Source organism: Choloepus didactylus, chromosome 1 (assembly GCF_015220235.1).
Source record: "Choloepus didactylus isolate mChoDid1 chromosome 1, mChoDid1.pri, whole genome shotgun sequence".
Taxonomy (NCBI): Eukaryota; Metazoa; Chordata; class Mammalia; order Pilosa; family Megalonychidae; genus Choloepus; species Choloepus didactylus.
The window spans coordinates 233,160,255-233,180,798 of record NC_051307.1 but is presented as its reverse complement, the minus strand read 5'-3'; the positions used below and the strand labels follow the sequence as shown (position 1 = coordinate 233,180,798).

The following is a 20,544-nucleotide window of genomic DNA, read 5'->3' as shown; positions in this document are numbered from 1 at the left end:
AAGAATAAAGTCTAATAAAAGTAAAAGAGAGTTAATAAAAAATAATATCAAAATTAAGTGGTCAATGCCATGGCTACTTGGAGGGATCAGGAAAGGTTTCTGGATGATGGGACACTTGAGTTGAGTGAAGCAGGAAATACTTTTGAAGGGAAAGGGTTAAATTATAAGCATTGTTGCTTTTTGTATTCATCGATTATGTCACCGCCCAAGGCACTGGGCCAGCCTCTGTCATCAGCAAGAATTATGCTTGAGTGTTTCAGAATAATAAGTGCTTCACCGTCTGTTCTTTCTGGCTCCAGCCTATCAATGGGAGAGCTGGTTTTGGGGGCCTGGGCAATCCCAGGATGCCCTGCCGCCCCAGGGACAGGCACAAGATTAATATAAAGCAGCACAGTCACTTTGCTTGATTGGAATATGGTGGCTGCCCAAGCGTCCTCAGCCGGCACACAGACCCCTGCAGAACGAGGAATTGCCATGTGATACAATTCAAAAGACATCAGGTTGGGCCTAACAAACATGGCAAAGGGCTATAAACCAGGGGCTCTCTGACTTTTTAGACCCTAATCTGTTGCATTCAAGCAAAAGGCCTACATCTACCCATCCTAGGCATTCCTGGTCTCTGGTATGAAAGAAATCCTTGTTGAGAAAGAAATTGGATTAAGCATGGAAAACAATAAAATCTCTGAAAAAGTACATCGGTCACTTAACATAATGATCAACAAAAGCAATTCCCAACGTAATTTCTCAAATATGTTAATTAATTAATTAAGGCAGCAAGAGCAATGATCTGAAACCAAGGCCAACTCCCGATAGTGCTGGTGCTTACAAGTAATACTGTACCCTTACAGAAAATCGTAGGAATCCCTTTGCTTCATGCTGGCACATCCTCAGCAGAAGTTTTAAACTATTGCCAAAGCATTGGATGGCTGCCAAACTTCTTGATAGAATATAAAATTAAAGTCTTCAGCAAACTCTAATGTCTTAATTTTAGTTATATGAAAACCAAAATTTAGTTACCCATATTTTAAAAATTTTATGAACAAACAGCTCTTAGCTGTACATGAAAATGAAAGACTCTAAGCTTGGGTCTACTCACCCCAAAGAAAAATTTTGTATTCTGGGATCTGTTTATGATCCATCCAGGATAGACCCCTTGTAGCCCACCAGTGGGCTCATGGCCATACGCTCCAGTACACTGCTATTAGTGAAACAGACACTCAGTTCCTCTCTCTTAAACCCAGTTGTTCGGTTCTCTCTGGAGTGTGTACTGGGAAAAGCTGAGGAGTGTCACACAGGACTGTGAGGAGCAAGAAGAGGGCTGGAGATCCCTAGCAAGAGGAGGAATCCGGAGGTTGACTTGGTGGTGGGGCACAGGCCAACCAGATAGAACAAACCTGAAGCAAGGAGCTTAGAGTGAGCTGAGATCTGAGCAGACCTGAATTCAGAGTCATAGAAAATGAAAGGTGATTGGGACCTAGAAAATTGTTTCGCTTGAACCCCTCATTTCATAGGGAGAAAATGACTTGTAATCATTTAAAAATGGGGATAATAGCACCTTCCTCTTAAGATTTCTGTACAGCTCAGTGAAAGAATATGTGTTCTTAAATCAAAGGAAGTCTGTAACAAATGTTCACTCATTCATTAGAGACAGAACCAGAACTAAGTCTTCTAATTTAGAGGTGAGTGCCCCATCAAGCTGCCAAGATCCCAAACATATGGGGAATTCATAGTGAAACCATGATAATCTTGAGAGCATGGTCCTGGATCCAAGTTCTGGTCCACTCGGATATTTTCTGTGTTTTGCTAGAATCGGAATGCACTTCTGGGCTAGAGCAGCCCCGAGGCCTCAGGTGATGCCTAGTACACAGCTCCATCCAGTAAAACCATTCCTGACATGGCAGGGAGTTCATGGAGTGGGGCATGTATCCCAGGATCCAGAGGCAACCATGGTTTGAAAATATTCTCTCTCATTTTGTCTGTTTATTTCTTTCCATATATATCCACCAGCATTCTCAGTGACCAACAACAGAAACTGACTCTGGCACATGTAAGCAGAGCAATAATTTTTTAGAAAGATGTCAGGTCACTCACAGACTATTGGACATTTGGAGTGTTGCCATCTTGCATGACATGAACAGCTTTGTACAAAATTTTGTCTGCTTTTTAAATTATTCCCATAGGATGGATTTCTAGAAGAAAAGACTAAAGGTGAATCCTTTTAGATGATGAGATCTGTGTATTCTTGAGTCCTTAATTTTAATTAATGTCTTGGATGGCTAGCATACATCTATGAAGAGTTTTTATGAGGTAAGATAAGTGAGTGATATATCTTTTCAGGGCTTGCATATTTAAGATGGACACATCTGCTATATACATACACACCCACCCATACCCATGCACACACAATATGTACATCACAACTTGATTAATTGTAAAAATATTTAGATTATAGCCTGAAAGTGTTCTGGTATAACACTCTATTTTTAATTGTCAAAATATTAGTGTTTATGTTGCTGTAATAACCATATTTTGTTCTTTTTAATATCTGAAATCTTATATCCAAGTTAAACTACATATACATTTTGAATTGAACAATAGTTTTCATTTAGAAAGCATTTTTCCAAACCTCCATAATACTCAGTGAAGTACAAAAATAAAAAATTGACAAAGCACATTTTGCAAGAAAATTCTTGCACTGTTCATAGATACTTCGTGCAAGTAGAAAAGGATTGTGACAAATTAAAACTGACATAGGTAGCTCTGCATTAGAATCTCCATTATCTATATGCTAAAATAAAAAATGAGACCCAGAAATTCTTTGTTTAAAATACAAGTTCCACCTTACTATAGCAAAAATAGTGTAGTCCCTGAAAAAAATAAAATAAAAAATAAAAAGACTGCCCCAAAGATCTTCCTGAAGTTCTCAAATAAGAAATGTAGAAGAGGAATAAAAGTCAGAGGAAAATATCTGATTTTTGTAAGCTTACCATTCCCCCACCTAGTGTGTGATCATCAGAAACAATCTTTGTAATAATCTTTGCCTAAATGTTCAGTTGCAACTCACTTTGACAGTTGATACACTTTGGTGTTTAAAAATCACATTTTTGTAAAAAGATCAACTATTATTACCAAATTTTTATTCATTCCAAATTAATATTTTCTTTATTGTTTATTTTTTAAATGGCATTCTTTTTATTAATTTTAGCTGTTAACAATGGTATCAAAAAGGTAATGTAGATTAAACATTTATAGTTTTATAAATTTACTTATTTGGTATTTTGAAACATATTTATATTAGCATTTGCCAAGTTTTAGATGGCATGTTTTCAAAGATTCTTTTAATTTTATGAACTGTGAAAACCTTGAGTATTACATGAAATAAATGCTAAAATGTCAGAGTTGTCATGTTGTTCTGGTTTTGCAGTCACTAATTTTTCTCCAAAGCTTTTTGTCTCAAAGCTCTGTAGTCATTCTGGGAGTTAATACAACAGAAAAGATGCCACAGTTTAGCCACATTTTTTCCCCATATTGTATAAAATGTACATCTCTGCCTCAATTTCCTATGAAATTTTTCATCCTAATAATTTTTTTAAGTTATAAGGCAATATCTTGGTATCAGTTTTCTTTCTGGATTGGCCTGAAAAAGGTTAAATCTTCACATTTTGCTGGTTTTGTTTGTTTTATTTTGTTTTATGTTCATCGAAGATTTTCTTTATTTATATTGTTGATTATTGTTTCTTACCAATAATTGTTACCTTTATTGTCAAGGGAGGCCATTTTAAAAAGAAAGCTGGAAGATTTAAAAACCAAAAAATATATACACAAATATCAATTTGTATATACTCTTTGGTTTCTAAATGTTGCGATTAATTCAACAACTCAATATACCATGAAGACCAAACAAGTCACATAAGCCTAGCTCGTAGTCATCACTTTTCTGACCCCTGTCTTACAGAATGGAGGAGGGGACTGTCACACTGAAAGAGGAAAGCACTCTTGGAACACGGTAAATCTGTCTTTTGCATGTGCTTTGGCTCCAAAGGGTAAAGAATTGGAGCATTTATACAGTTCCAAAGTTAATGACTTAATCTCCTAGCTCAAAAATTGTAACAGGAAAAGGGAGATTTTAGGTTGTATATATGTAACTAGAATAAATTTTTTTTTAAAACCATAGGACTGTACAACATAAAGAGTGAACTGTAATGTTAACTATTGACTGTAGTTAATAGTATAATTATAATAATGTTTTATCAATTGTAGCAAAGGTGCCACACTCATACGAAGTGTCAATAATAGGGAAAGCTGTATGCATGAAGGGAGAATATGGTAACTTCCACCTGATTTTTCTGGTAAACCAGCAACTTTGCTGGGGAAAAAAAAAAAAAAAAGATAACCGAATATGGCTATAAGTAACTCTACCCCCCACCCCCACCCCAAATTCATGATTTCCTTTAAAAAACATTTTGACTCTTTGGTTAGCTTGGAAGATTGTATCTGTCAAACCAATTTGGGTCTTAATCTTCATCACAGCAGGAAGTGGGCAGGAATGAAATTTTTTCCTTTAATTATGAAGGAAAATCTTTTCTGAAAGTTGCCCTCCCTATGCACTGTTCCTGCCACTGCCAAGCAGACTCCTCTGTGTCCCATCAGCCAGAGATGGGGCCCCTGGCCACCACCAGCTGCAAAGGAGGATGGTGAAGGGGAGTGGGCTGGCCATGATGTGCTCAGCAGAAACATGACACGTTGGGGCAGGACACAATGCTGCCTCCCCCCAAAATCAGGATTGTTGGGGAGGAAGAAGAGAGGAATTGCCACTGAGTAGGTAATAGGCAGAGTCTGTCACAACTGTTCAATTCATTCATTCATTTGTTCATCAACATCACACCTATTAAGTGTGAGACTGTGTGCTAGGCCCTGGGGAGACACAGAGTGAACAAATAAGGCAGAGATCACTGCCTCCCCCACCCACCAAGAACTCACATTCTTTGGGGAGAGGAAAACAGCTTTTAAAATCAAGCCTCATAATATTTTAGAAGTGAATAAATGCTTTGAAGGAAAAGAAAGCGGAGAGGAGGAGGGAGAGTGGTGGGACTGGGGTGGGATGGCAGTTTGATATTGAGAAGTCTGGTAGTGATGCCCATAAGGGCAATCACTGATCAAAGACCTGGGAGGTATAAGGGAGCAAGCCATGCATCTTTGTGGGAGAAGAGCATTCCAGGCAAAGAGAACTGCCAGTGCAAAGGCCCTGAGGTGGGAGTGGGTTGTAGAGTAACATGAAGGCCAGAGCTGGCGGAGGGGAGTGACCGACTGGGTAAGTAGTGCAGTGAGTTCAGAGCAGGGTCCGGAGGCCGGCCGGCTGTTACAAAGGGCCTTGTGGGCCTCCGTAAGGAATCAGCTTACAGCAAGATGGGAAGGAAGAAGGTGTTCTGAGCAGGGGAGGCACATGATTTGATTTGTGTTTAACAGGATCACTCTCACTGCTCTGTTGATGATGGATTGTAGGCGCTAAGGCTGGAAACCAAGAAACCGGTATCGAGGCTACTGCAATAATCGAGGCAAGAGATAATTAATTGCATAGAACAGGGCAGTAGCATTCCTTAACATGTTAAGAAAATATAGAAAATACAGAAAACAGAAGAGGCAGGAATGCCTCTTCACAGAAGTGTATCCCTTGCTGCTAATATAGTGTAGAGCCAAAAACAGAAAGAGCAGTGGGCTTTTTCATGCAAGTATTTTCTCATCTAATACCAGCCTTAATCGCACCCTATTAAAGTTAATTCTTGAGCCTTAAGACAACTGGGAACCCATATATTTCCCTTCCCTCTGGTCTGCAGAGTTCTTTATCAATTGACACATTTCATGCAAGCAGTAAGAAATGCAAGAACCCAGCATACCTTTTTTCAGGCTAAAGTTACCAAATTTAAAATAAATGGTAAATGATCATGTTTTTCGTTTTTGGTTGTGATAACCGGGGCTAAATCCAGGAAACCTGCTTGTTTAGATACTGTTGTTTAATGAGCATCTGTTGTCGTCCCTATTGAAAGATGTAGCTATGGATGACTGGGTAGACTCTGGAAGAATACAATGAAGGAAAGAGCAGATGGTGAATGTGAATGGAGGGGAGAAAAAGGAGGAGAATAGAGGAGTAAAAGATACACAGATGGTAGCTCCATTGACCCTGGAGTGATGCACAAAAGAAGAAAGAGGTAGTCCTTTTTCAAGCACACCCGGTGATTCCACTGGGCTTAACAGCTGTCCTTTCTTCTTCTGAGATTTCTTGGTGGACCCAAGTTGCAGACAATTTTGGTGCCACCTCTGGGGAGGATTACTGGAAATCAGAGTTTTCTTGCTTGCGGTGTGAAGATACTTCTGCAGGTAAGCAGAGTTTCTTGAAATGCTACAAACCATAGTGAGGCTGATGATGCTATGGCATTAAAATTCCATATATATATATATATATATATATATATATATATATATATAGGCACTCACTTTTGCTTTCCTATCTCTCACTCGCTGGCACTCTCTCTCTTTCTCTCTCTCACACACACAGACACACACACACACCCCAGCCATTCCCTTATCCGAGGCTGCACGTTTCTTTCTGGCATAGAATTATTCTTCAACTGAACAGAGTGATCATCTTAGCTTCATTAATTCCTCAAAATAGTGTATTACAAGTCATTGTTTTGACTTAATATAAAAGACAATACTATCAATAATATTGCAAAAATTATCTAGGATATTTGACTAAGGCCACAGAGTGATTGAGGGACAGTAGCCAGATGACAAAGAATTGATTCATGAACCTCTCTCACAAGGAGGTTTTAGGCTTGTAACTTCTCAATGAGGCAAACTTTCTGAAAGGAATATTAAAAATAATCTCAGAATCATTATTGTTTTCCCTAGAGCAATGCTGCCTCTTTCTCTCATACCCCAGCCCCCCAACACACACCATGTTTAGACATTTTATTTCCTTTAAGGATTTTTCTGGTTTCCTCTCCTGAAAAAGTGATGGTGAAAAGACACTAAGAAAACTTTTGTGCAGTCTTCAAAACAGAAATCTTACCAGTCACAACGCCACCACCACAACAGAATTGTTTGCATATTTTAGTGGGTGTTTTTGTTTTTTCTGTATAATGACTTATTTTTACTATGTTGCAATCATAGTGACTAGGCTATTTTATATTGTTTTGCTTTCCAGTCGGTCATAGGCATCTTTTTATTTTGCATAATCATTTCAATATTTATTTCTGACTAATACATTAATTTTTGAATATACATCGAGACTACTGAAAAGTGTTGAAAAGAAAATCCAGTATAATTCAACCACTCTCGGGATAACTGATGTATTTTTCCAATCACATTAAATAGTTTTTATTTAAAAAAGTGGAGGTAATGCTGTATAGACAGGTTTCTATTTGTTCTGTGGCCCTTTCCTGTAAAAACGAGATGGAGACTAAAGAATCTGAGTCTCAGCTCACTCGTATGTAAAATTTCATGATTACATGAGATAACTGATACGAAGGGCTTGAACAAGGTGAGGGCTCTGAAACGTGAGACCTGTACCGCAGCGGCCACCATTCCGTGCGCGGCTGAGCCACAGTCTGGTGCAGGCTCCTCCCGCGTTGGGCATCATTTCCGGACCGTCGCGGGCGCCGCTGTCTGCCCGCGGGAGCCGCCAGAGGGCGCTGTGGCCTCGGTGCGCTGCGGCGGCGCGGCGCGGACGCTCCCCCAGCTTCCCCGGCGTTAGCAGCAATCTCGGCGCCGCCCTGTCCCAGCCTCCTTAGCGGGTAAACAGACATGGCCGGCGAGGGAGACCAGCAGGACGCTGCGCATAACATGGGGAACCACCTGCCACTTCTACCTGGTAACCGCCTGGGGTCGGCCCCGGGCGACAGAGTGGGAAGAAAACCTGGAGCCGCGAGCGGCGCGGCGGGGCGGGGCGGGGCGGCGGGCCGCGCGGGCCGGGGTCAGGGGGCGCCCAGGCCGTCCGGGACCCCGCGGGGCAGCACTTGGAACTCGGACCCCCAGTCTGCGAGCACGAAGTCTAGAGCTTCTCTTCCTTGCTTGGTTGCCCCGAGCTGTGGGCGAGAGTGTTGGGAGGGCGTTCGCTCCCGCGGGCAGGAATCCCGTCCTCTTTATCCTACGTGGGCCCTGAGCTAGGCCAAGTAAATGCTCTGAAAATGCGGGGAACGTGTGGTACGGGGTCAGCTTAGCCGCGGTCACATTCCTTGGACTTCTTTTTAGGAAGAGTGACAGCTAACATGTATTAAGAGCTTTCCACGCGACAGGCCCTGTAATAAGTGCTTTGCATGCATTTCGCCGTTTAATTCTACCCAGTTCGCTCTTGTGATCCGATTTGGTAGGTGAAAATTGATTGGCAGATTAGTTAAGTGACTCGGCCAAGGTCACACGGTTGCAGAGCGGGTACAGCATAGCCCAGCACAGCCGGTGACTCTTAACCACTTCACTGCCAAGATAGTATTGGCCTGTTTTTCTCAGGGATGTCGTTTAAAAAGCTCACGGTCGAACCTGTTCAGAGGTATTTAGCAGTAGGACAGTAAACTCAAATTTTCTCCTTTGTTTTGTGCAAATTTAGACCTTGGCCTTGTGTTGGATAGGGAAAAAGGTATGGGATAATTGTACAAACTTTTCATGGAAAGTTGTAGACAAGAGATGTTTAGCCAAACTGAGACTATTAATTGAACCCCTTCACTGAATGCCAGGTGTTAGGTGTTATGGAGATAAGATATCAAAGTCTGATGCTTGAGGAGATTTGTAACCTAGGTAAGGCAACGAATGTAATTTAGGGCCAGATGAGTAATTGTTTTTCATCTGTTCAGAGGAAAGGATGGGTCAGTGGTCAGGGGAATTTGAGAAAAGCTCTGTGAGGGGCATCTGGAGACCTCCAAGAGCATATGTTTAGGATATGGTTGTGGAAGATAAAGCCGTTGAAGAGACAGTTTAGGTAGCTGGGGTGTAGGTTGTTGTGGAGCTTCCATCTCTTGCCACTGGCGATTGGAGTATTTCTTGTGGATTTCCAAGAAATAATTGCAGGTTCAGGTGGTTGCCTAGAAAAGCCAAGCTTTGAGGATTAATTTGTCCATTGGGAACAGCATGGATTGGGGAAGGAGGAGATGCATGCTTTCCCACAAAATAGGAGGTCATTTTACTGTAAAAGTTAACCCTGGTTGGATTCTGATTGTTTCTCAAGCCAGCCTAGCTAAACTGACTTCAAGGTAAGTGTCAGCCTTCAACTGAAGAGCTGAGCTGTTTTCTCAGAGTCTTCAGTCCCACTCTTTATGTGCCAAATCTAGAGTTTCAGGAAAGAGGGTATATGGAAGAGGAAGGATACTGACGTTCTGTTGGCTTTCACATGGTGTTCCTGCATAAGATGAGTCATCAGACTTCACCCTGGTGGCTCTAAACAGTATTTGTTTGTTTTGTCAAGAAAAATCAGAAGTCAAAAGGTCCAAAGATGTTGCTGTAGAAATAATGCTCTTCCAAATCATATGAGTTTTATTTGTAAAGGAACATTGGATTGTCCATAAATCCATGTAGTATGAGTAGTTTTGATGAGTAATCCTTTTAAGTGCTAAGGAAATACTTAAAATTTAAGATGCAAAGACTCTATCCCAGCTAAACAAAACATAATAGCTAAACATTGTTGAGTAGGGAGGAGTGGGTATTAGCGATATTTTTCAGTATTTTCAGGCTGTTAGAGACAAAAATCCTTTTTAATTAGAAGTCAATACCGTGAAAATGTAATTTGTAAAAATATGAATTCTAGTTTTCAAGCTTATCAGTGATCTTTTAGACTCTGGTAAAGAGTAGAGCAGTAAAGTGAGTCTCTTCACAAGCAGAGTGAAAGTCGTCCTGTCAGAGTTGTAAATATAAGGAATTATTTTCAAATTTTTTTGGTTATCTTTTGGTTGGAACCAGTGATCAAGTGAAACTTCTCTGTTAGGAAAAATCAATATGAAATGTTAGACCATTGGCCATTTCAATATAAGTTGAAATAACTATGATCTCTCTGACAAAGCCTTATCTCTAGGAATTTATAAAAATTAGTAGAAAGTCCAAGGAATTTTCCATATTAAATAATAATTGTATTTTCTGTCAGGGACTTTTCTAGAGGTGGTTTGATTTCAAGAATGATACGCACAAAGAAAAACCAATTATTTTGTAGTGACATTTTACCGAATTTGGAAATTTATTTTGGCCAGTTAAAAACACCTGAAATGTGAGATTGGGAATGAGATTCAGTAAATTCGAGGTGGAATTTTTCAGCCTTGGCACTGTTGACATTTTCGGCCAGCAAATTCATTGCTGTGAGGGCTCCTGTGCTTTATAAGATGCTGACCTCCACCCACTGTATGTGAGAACCAGTAATGTGTGTAGAGATTTTTCGTATGTCTCCCTGAGGGGGCAAAACTGCCCCTTGTTGAGAATTACTAGTCTAGGCTAGGAAACCAGAAAGAGTGGGCTACTGCTTAATAGAAAAGCACCAGTTGTGTAGCTTGTGCTAACCTTAATTGATAGCAAAAGTAAAGAGTTTTGATTCGTCATCCCCATTATTAGTAACATCAGACTTTTAAAGGAAATCAGTATATTTTCATAATTTAAAATATATGTATGGAGAAAGCCTCTAAGGCATGTCTTTAAAAATGTTTTTTTTAATATTTCATGCCAACTTTAAAAATTTAACATGATAAAGGAAAATTTATATGAAAATGACAAACATTTCATTTTTAAATAGTGTAGTGACAGCTGGGGAAGTGGGATCTCTGGAAAAATGCTGTAAAGTTCTTTCTGCAAGGTTATATATAACATATCTTTTGTTTTTCAGTTTTAATTAACTGATCTTCCTCCTCCTCTTCCTATCTTCCTCCTTTTTTTCTGAACCCTTTAGCGAGTCTGAAAGAACATTACAGATTGTCTTGTTCAAGCTTGTCATTTTTCAAATAAGGAAACTGAGGTAAAGTGAGCAGTCCTAAACCAATCACCCATATAGAAGAATTTTAAATAATATGTAAGTAGATATCCCCCCTTAAGGAGGTGGGACCATAACTCCTCACCTCTTCAGTGTGTGGGCTACACTTAGTGATTTACTTCCAAAGAGTACAATATGCAAAGTGGGGGGAGGGCAGTACTTTACAGGGGAGAAACCTAAGAAACACTCCACCAGGTGATCAAGGTTAACATCAGCAATGCAAAGTCATGGTGACAGGATGCACCCTTGATATGATGGGATGAGATGGCACTTCCCCTCAGTGGCCTTCCTCCCCAAAGCATTTACCACCAATCTAATCATGAGAAGAACATCAAGCAAACCCCAGCTGAGGGACACGCTACAAAATACTTGTCAAAGTCATCAAAAACAAGGAAGGTCTGAGAAAGTGCCACACCCCAGGGAAGGCTAAGGATACAAGATAACTAAATGTAATGTGGTATTCTGTATGGGATCCTGGAGCGGAAAAAGGACAATAGGTTAAAAAAATCAAACCAAACCAAACAAAACAAAAACACCTAAGGGAATCCAAATAAAATCTAGAGTTAATAATAATGTACCATTGCTGGTTCTTAGTTGTGACAAATGTACCATAGTAAAATAAGATATTAAGTATGGGAGAAAATGGATGTGAGGTTAATGAGAAAGAACTCTTGGTACCTACCTTTGCAACTATTCTGTAAATTTAAAACTATTCTAAAATTAAAAGTTGATTAAAAAAAGAAAAGTAGTTAGTAGCAGAGTCCAGAATTGAACTCAGCCCTCTGGCTGTCATTTTACAGTGCTTTAGAGATTACCAAATGTGTGTGATGTTTAGAAGAACCCCTCTTCTCAAGGGCCTGGAATCCTCAGGAATGAACTATGGGTTTGAAAGGGAATATACATTTTGAGATTTTCATGCATTTAGTTTTGTTCTTATAATATTCTACTTTCACAGCAGAGAGTGAGGAAGAAGATGAAATTGAAATGGAAGTTGAAGACGAGGATAGCAAAGATGCCAAAAAACCAAATATCATAAATTTTGACACCAGTCTGCCAACATCACATACAGTATGTAATTTAGTAACAGATCTAATGTAATAGATATACAATTAAAGTTCCTAAAAACAGCTGGCTGATAAAAGCATTACTGGATACTACCTCACACCAGAAATTATAGATGAGGACATTGGCTATTTGCCAATAGATAAATGTACTTAACTAGAATTTGTAAGTAGCTTAATAAGCTTAATACTATGCCCTAGTGTAATTCTTTGAGAAACTGTCTCTCTCCTATGGTTGCTAGTTATTGACCTACTAAATGAAATAGTTAATCTCTGTTACTTCTAGGTACTGTGGTGGTATTTAACACATTAATACTTTATACCTGTCATTTGTGATATTTTGGATATAGAGATAAGTTTGTTACCCTAGTGAAAATACAGTATTTTAAACTTTTTAGAATGTTCTTGACTCTGAGTGTGCGGGAAAGGTTCTTCACAAAAGTCTGGGACGTCTTCTTCTAAGATTTAAAATTAGATTTTCACGTGAGATGTTTATGCGTATTATTTTAATAAATATTTGTATCCTCTGTTTTACCCTCTGATTATTTCTTTTAATCTGATTTGCTGTTTAGTTTGTTGAGCTTACATTTTTATTACATTTATATTTAATGGCACTATACATATATGTGTGTTCTTAAATAGTATCTGGGCGCTGATATGGAAGAATTTCATGGCAGGACTTTGCACGATGATGACAGCTGCCAGGTGATTCCAGTTTTGCCGCAGGTGATGATGATCTTGATTCCTGGGCAGACATTACCTCTTCAGCTTTCTCACCCTCAAGAAGTCAGTATGGTGCGGAATTTAATCCAGAAAGATAGAACCTTTGCGGTTCTTGCATACAGGTAAAATATTAGCATAAATTTGTTCAGCACAAATCCTCTCGTGTAGTCACGTTAGAGGTCAATGTTGGAGCCAAAGCAGAATGTTCTTCTGCATATACAGGAGGTTGGGTAGTAATGTGAGGTGAAGAATTTTGTTGATTAGAAGTTAGAAAGTGCAAGTTGGAGTGTTTTGTTATTTTCATTACCATCTAAATAAGATATTTACCTTCACAAACAGTTGTACTTTCTGGTATTGGAAATTTTTTTAATCATTAATGTTAATGTAAAACATTTCTAGAATCTTATTTTTAAGAACTGTCTTTACTTAAAGAGTAAGAGAGCTTTTACATTTTAATGTAAAGGATTACCTTTCCATAAGAGTGGCTTGTACTTTCTCAGAATTCACAAATTCTACCAATTACAGATGGTAAATTAAATCTGAATCTCAAGTATTCAATGGCAAAGGGAGGAAATGAGTGGTAGGGGCAGGAAGTGAATACAGGAAGTTCCTGCCCCAGTACAGTGCTGTTAGAAGCATCAGAAATGATCATCTTAACAAGTGAAAGAAGGTTTTTCTTTGGAAATGTGAGTTCAATCCCCTATCAGTCCTAGATCATTTTCAGTGACTAGAAATCTATTCTTTTCCTAAACTGCTCTAATTGTACTTCCTGAAGCCTCCCTGTATATCTAATTCCCCATCTGATTTTAAAATAAGTAAAATTATAATAGCTTTGCAATGAGGGCTGATTGCTGTAAACTGTTTTCCCACATGTATTGCTTTTGCCAGCCTCGCATATTTAAAAGTCAAATTTTAAAAACTGTTTACTTTTAAATTTATGTTGAAAGTAATGTACAGGAAAGGGAAGCACAGTTTGGAACAACGGCAGAGATATATGCCTATCGAGAAGAACAGGATTTTGGAATTGAGATAGTGAAAGTGAAAGCAGTTGGAAGACAAAGGTTCAAAGTCCTTGAGCTAAGAACACAATCAGATGGGTAAGAAATATCATAGTTCTTATAGTTATGCGAACATCTTATAATGAAGTGGTTTCCTTTTATTTTTTTATGTTACACTGACCCTTCACATTTTGTAACATTTAACTCATAGTTCTCTTTGTCTTAGAAAGTATAGCCTTGTGGTTTCCAATCTTGCTGTGTATCAGAATCACCTGGAGCTTGAGGCGCAACCTCATCACCCAGAGAGTTTGCCTGGGGTGAGGCTGCTATGGCTCTTGTTTAATGAGTGTCAGGTTTTTCTAATGTCCATCTTGGTGTGAGACCAGCAATGTAAACCCAAAAGGAAGTGTTATTTGGGGCACTGCTTCTTTGAGATTGAAGACCCTTGTTGGGGGTAAAAAAAAGGTAGGGAGCTGGGAGGTTTATGATCACTGGACAGTTGTATTCGCACCCTTTCTGTGGTGTTTGAAAGCCGTGTTGGTTCCAGCTGCCAACTGCTCTAAGTTAAACAAACCATTTACATTTAGTTCTGATCTCCAGTGTAAAATTTTATATCACTCATAAATGCCATTTACATAGTAAGTGCACAATAAGTGCTCGTTGACTATGTACCTTGTAAGGATTAGAAAATCGCTCAGGTGTTTTAGCAGTTATTCATTTGGGCATGGTTGTCACAGTTAGGGTTTTCTCTAAGTTTGGGGAAAATTAAACTCGTTTTAAAAAAAATCAAGTTCATCTTTATACTCTTTAAAAAAATAGGCATTTTTCCTGATCGTTGCACATATCTCGTAGGGCAGTGGTTCTCAACTCTGGCACATAAGATCACCTGTGATGTCTTATAAAGCTACAGACTCTTGGGTTCCAGCCAAGTCCTAGTGAAATGGTCGCTAATCTGTAGCCAGGGTTGGAAATCTCATCAAACCTCTCTGTTGCATAAGTAATCTTTTCAGAATACATGGAAATCCAGAGCTGTTTGTATGTTTTTAAGATGTAAAAAATAGATTGTGAGCTTGTTGAAGGCAGAAATTTTTGTCTGTTTTGTTCATATACTGGGCACTCATAAATATTGCTGAATTAATGAAAATACAGATGAGTCAGGCAGCCTTCTGGAGCTAGGGAAGGTAGGATGGGGTGGCCACTGCCTGGGGAGGGAGGGTGGTTGGATTCTTCTTTCCTGATATTCCCCCAGGACATTCACTGTGCAAATCTCTAATGGCACTTAAACCACATTGTACTGTCATGCCTAGGTCTGTCCATCTCCTTTAATAGATGTGCTTTTTGAGGACAATGACTGAGCCTTACTTACATTTAGGACAGTAAATGGTACATGAATGTTACATGACCTGAGGGCTCTCCTTTGTGATAATTAGCAAGCTGTTTCCTAACTGTGCTAACCATTACATCTTTAAAGTACTTCCTATCCTCAGGTCATAAAATTTTGATTATTTGTGAATACCATTTTCCAGAAACCATAAAGGAAAATTGACTTGGGGAAAAGTGTATTTCTCCAATATTCTTAATACCAGTGATTTTTTTGTTGTACACAAGATGGCAGTAGACCAGTTACTCTGAAAACAGGTCCAGGAATGTACAATATTTCACTCTAATAAAAGAGTTATCATCAAACTGATAGGGCTGGAAGAATGTTAGAGAAAGGGCACGTTTTCCCTAGTATTCCATAAACCCACCATTAAGAACTGATACAAGTCCTCCCTAGAATGAAATTTCTTCCACTGCCACTGTGGTAAGAGGGAAGAAACCTGGGAGACATTCCAGTACACTTTCCTCTTTTTTCAAATAAAGAAACCAAGTACTAGAAAGGTTAAGTAACTTGCCTAAATGCACATAGCTAGTAAGTGACAGAGCTGGTTGGTTCTAGAGTCCCTAACTCCCTAGTCTAGTGCTCTTGCCACTAGACCAGAATTTCTCTATAGAACATTTGAAACTCACGGCAGTTTCTTTTTCTCCAGAAAGTAGTACTGGATAATAGTCATTTGTCTTCTACATAAATGACATTTAATGTATACAAAGTATAGTGGTACCTGCTAGAATCTTTCCTAGGTTCAGTCCCCTGAACATATAGAAATTAAATTTTTTTTAATAAAAAGAGTAACGTTGAATCATTGTAGTACTCTTTAGAATTTCCCATTTCTTATCATATGGAGAGGAGGAGGAGCGTAATATCCTGTTTGGAAATTCAAAAAAAGGCCTCTTGTAAACTGTAACAATTGAGTCCAGTCATTATTAGGCAAAGTAGTTCATTAAAACAGGAAATCATAAAAAGTTATACACATTTACCTTAAACATGTTGATTTAACTTAAGATACATAAATGTATGTTCATTCACTCCTCATTTGAAATAAGATCTTTCCTTTGAATTATGTCTGCATTGGTGTTGTCAGTAGTCTGTCTTGCACACAGGACCTTCATTGTGCATCATCTATCTACAGTTTATACTTACAGTTTTTCTTTAGAGATTCTGTGGATAGTCACAAGGCAGTCTGAATGCACAGTCCTTGCAGATTTTTGCAGGGTATTTTTTCCCTACCGTTAGAATTGTCCTAACCTAATTTGACAGCAGTTTTTTTTGTTTTGTTTTGTTTTGTTTTGTTTTTTTGGCTTAACTGAATGTTCATTGAAGCAGTTTTATTGTCATACATATATTTCATTGGTTTCTAAAGTATTTATGCAAGTTATGTAACTATAATCACAAAAACAACTGCCATAAACAAGGAAGAAACAAAACTAGCTTATGTTAAAGCCTAGCTCCGGGGAGAAAAAACAGCTTTGTGTGTAAGCCACTGACCCTGAGTGTGTCTGAGAGGGTCATGGGGAGCATTGCTTGATCCTGCTGAGCAATTCAGACAGTTTATAATAATAAAATGAACTCGTACATAATAGGTAAACCATAATTCTTGATTCAGTTACTAAGAACATAAAGAAAACCAGATATTTAAAAAATGTTATAGGATAGCATACACTTGCCTTGAAAATGTGATATTGACTATTTACGTTTGAGTTAGCTGTGGGAAATTGAGGTTTTGTTTCTAATGACCTCAAATAACAAAGAGTATCTGAACATAGTTGAAGTTTTTTAACAGCTGCTAAAGTCGTGTAGATGCAAATTTTCTAAGTATTTTGAATGAGTTTGCAGGAATGAAATGGCATTAGTGGAATGTGTCTAATACTGTCATTAAAGTAAACCTAGGTATTTTCAGACACCCTTAGCTTTTCTCACTTAGTAAGCAGAAATATCAGAATTTTATTCTTAAACTTTTTGTAAGTCAGGACGGTGGTTAATATGAAGGACTTTAAAAGTCTTCAACATAATTAATTTGAAGCAGAGACTTCTGACACGACTCTTGTCAGTCTTGTTCCGAATTTCATCATCCTGGTGTAGTCTGCATTTCAAAAGCTCCTCTCTAAGCATAATTCTTTATATAAACAACAAAAAAAATAGGTACATCCTACCTGTTGGCCTTAGTTTATGTAATGTGTTTGTAATTACTATATTATCGCATTTTGGAAATGATAGTTTTGTGAAGATTTAAATCATTTTCAAATTAAAAAAGATAATGCATATTTTCATTTCTTAGCATATTCAAGTTACTTTTTTTGAGGGCAGGATAAGGAATTCATATGGAAATAAAGGCTCATCTTATTTTAGTTCGTCCATATGAATAGAATCTTGATTTTTCTCTTCGGTTGTCTATTGCTCAGGCTAGATGATTTCTGAGAAGGATAAGGCACAAGACTCAGGCAGAGTAAGGAGGGGGGAAGATGGGAGGGGTGTGGTGTCTAAGAATTTACAAATTAGAAGTATCAAGCAAGATAAGCAGTAGTTGGTTGCATGGTTTTTAAAACTGGTCGATTTATATACTCCTGAGTTTATCTAAAATGTAAATATCTCCCTTTCTCTTCCATGGTAAGATTAAAACTCTGTACCTTAGATTATCTTTGGTTTTAACTTTGGCATGATTTATGAAATACGGTATGTTCTGCAAATTTCTTTTATCTTGATGGCAGCATATGGCAGATATGTTTACAAAAGAAAAAATTTGTAACTTCATGAATATGCTTAAAAAAGAAAATGTTGAAACTTAGTATTTAAAATTCTCCTCATTGTTTATAGTTTGAGTTAGTTCATCTTAAAAGTTAACACCATGCTTGGTTCTCTTTATTTTAGAATCCAGCAAGCTAAAGTGCAAATTCTTCCCGAATGTGTGTTGCCTTCAACCATGTCTGCAGTTCAGTTAGAATCCCTCAATAAGTGCCAGATATTTCCTTCAAAACCTGTCTCATGGGAAGACCAGTATTCATGTAAGTGGTGGCAGAAATACCAGAAGGTGAGAAACTAATTTTTTATGAATCTTCAAAAAATGAAGACAGGTTGCTTTGTTCCCTGTTTTAAGAATGAAACATAAACAACTGTGATAATTCACTCCCCAGACACATTCTGTGGCATACTCTAGCTGAGTTTGATCATAGCTGGAGCAGCTAAAAAATTCATAGGCAGCTACTTAGGTAAAAGCAATTTGCAAAGTAATAAAATGTTGCACAACTGCAAGGTATGCTTCCTTATCAGCTATGTATTCATTAGTAGCTTATGATTTTTAATTCCACAGCAATCTGTTGATCAGATCAGACTTTAGGTTCTTAAGTCATAAACACAACCCTAAAGAAGGGAGAGGATTAGTTTGGGGTACTACAGAATAGTAGTAGAGTATGTTCTATGTCTTCCATGCTTAGAGAATACTTTGTAATTATCTTGTTGTAAAAGACTATTGACATCACAAAAAATAGCTTGAGGTTACTTTCAAAGTATTACTTGTTTTGTGGCATTAATTCTTGTATATATTTGTTTGGCCTAGATCATTCATTCTTCCTCTTAGAAAAAAAATTGATGAAGCCTGTTTCTACTCATTTGTGAGATGTATCAGTTTTGAGTATAAAATAGTTAATATTTATGAATTCTGCCAAAAGGAACAGATTAGTGGTTTCTAAATTTAGAATAAAATTGGCTTTTTGAGATTTATCTTTTTAAAATATGTAAAGACAGTTTCTATTGTAAACCTAAAAATCTTGCACTAATCATCCCTACTCTTTGTCAGGTAATAGTAGTGAGAGCTTTAAATTTTGATGTTAGTTAGTAAAGGATCCTAATTTGATTTAAATTAGTATTCATTAATCATGGGCACTTTCACACACTAGTCAGCGTACCACTGTTTTTAACATTGTACAGAAGTCCTCCAGTTTCCTGCGAGAACCTGTGCAGGGTGGCGTTTGATCTCGGGCTCCTAACTATCCAGGTGTCTATAGACTTCTTGGTCTGGCTATTCTGTATTATAGCTAACCGTCTGTGCATGGTATAATGTGTGTTTTAAGTAGTGTTTCCAACAAGATTTGAATAAGAAACATGTAATTCAACTGTTGAAAAATTCTCAAACATCCTTGGAACGAATATTTTTGATGATTTAACAATATTGGTTCTGTCCTAAGTTTGCAGATAACTTTTGTATTGCTTGGCAATTCTTCATTTTCAAACCTGATAACAGACATTTTAAATATACTTTTACCCCTGTTTCTTTTAACAGAAGAGTAGAAGATTTTGCTTTCATAGTCATTTTAAACATAATAGTTAAAATATATATGTTGAAGATAGGTGTGTCAGCACGTGTGCCTCAAAGAGTGGTTATGAAATTTATGAACTAAAAATGAAAAGGCCCTCTTTCCTTATGTCTTCAGCATTCTGAGTAATGTTAACTAGAAATTTCTACGTGTAGGAGAAAGCATCTATTATTGTAGACTAACGAAAATTCAGTTGCAACAAAATCCATCCAGATTATCTTATTTGTACAACATTAGGAAAAGTCAGTTCAGTAAGTCATTTAGTGCCTAATCGTGTGTTTAGCACTGGAGCTACAGAGATATGTATTTAGTAAGGTACCTGAATCAAGGTACATGTCATCACAATATATAGATAGTTAGGCATTTTAATTGCTAGATTTTGTTTTCAAGAGGTTTTAACTATTTTTATTTATAACATAGTTTTTCCACATCAAATTGTTAAAAAATTCATAACTGTTTAAAAATCCTAAATTAACTCTTTACAAAGCTCCATGCATAGGGTAGACATAATTCATGACTTAACACGTTCACCTAGTTCTGCATACTGCCCCCAGGGTCTTCCAGTCTTACACTTGAAGTTGGGTTTAGCAAATATAACTGCTTTTGTAACTTTAATTTTTATTTGCATTACTTATTAAATTCTTCCTATTCTGTGTTTAAAGCACCTCAGCTTGTTCACATTGAATTCAGAATTAGTCTTTTGCAATTGAGTTGTCCATGGCTCATCAAGAGCAGGAAAAGAGACCAGTCCTCTGATCTTTCTCTACTGTCTGATTTCTCCAATCATTCTGGACTCTTAAACAGTTGTTTTCCTATTCACAGTTGCCAAGCAGTAAACAGAAGGTGCTAAGGAAAAAGAAAGGCGTAGAAGTTTTCAAGAGACAAAAAGGCCTTTATCCCATTATTTTTTCAGATGGTTTCTTAGGGTTCCCTTGTTTAAACTTTTGGTACAATTTCTTAGGCTCTGAAATTTGGGATCAAGTTTATTAGACCAAAAAAAATTGTTAGCTCATCTGTTTTAGGCCCCAGGTGACTCATAAACTCTGTTCCACTTGAGAGAGACCACTTAAAAGCCATT

General features: G+C 37.8%; 1 protein-coding gene across 7 annotated transcripts in view; it reads left to right on the top strand.

Moving 5' to 3' along the window:
- The window catches only part of CRBN (cereblon), a 422,075-nt gene that overhangs the window by 389,112 nt on the left and 12,419 nt on the right, over positions 1 to 20,544 (top strand). For 3 of the 7 annotated variants that reach the window (XR_005211229.1, XM_037800567.1, XM_037800562.1), the window contains exons 1-5: positions 7,780 to 7,870; positions 11,952 to 12,064; positions 12,700 to 12,902; positions 13,728 to 13,877; positions 18,025 to 18,184. Coding sequence is in view for 6 of the 7 variants with exons in the window: in XM_037800567.1 (XP_037656495.1) it covers positions 7,804 to 7,870; positions 11,952 to 12,064; positions 12,700 to 12,902; positions 13,728 to 13,877; positions 18,025 to 18,184 (693 nt within the window). In the remaining variant the exon portion in view is untranslated. Of the gene's footprint in view, positions 1 to 3,955; positions 4,007 to 5,466; positions 6,376 to 7,779; positions 7,871 to 10,915; positions 10,982 to 11,951; positions 12,065 to 12,699; positions 12,903 to 13,727; positions 13,878 to 18,024; positions 18,185 to 20,544 lie in introns of those variants that run through there. The other 4 variants (XM_037800583.1, XM_037800585.1, XM_037800576.1 and 1 more) reach the window with 4 other exon arrangements.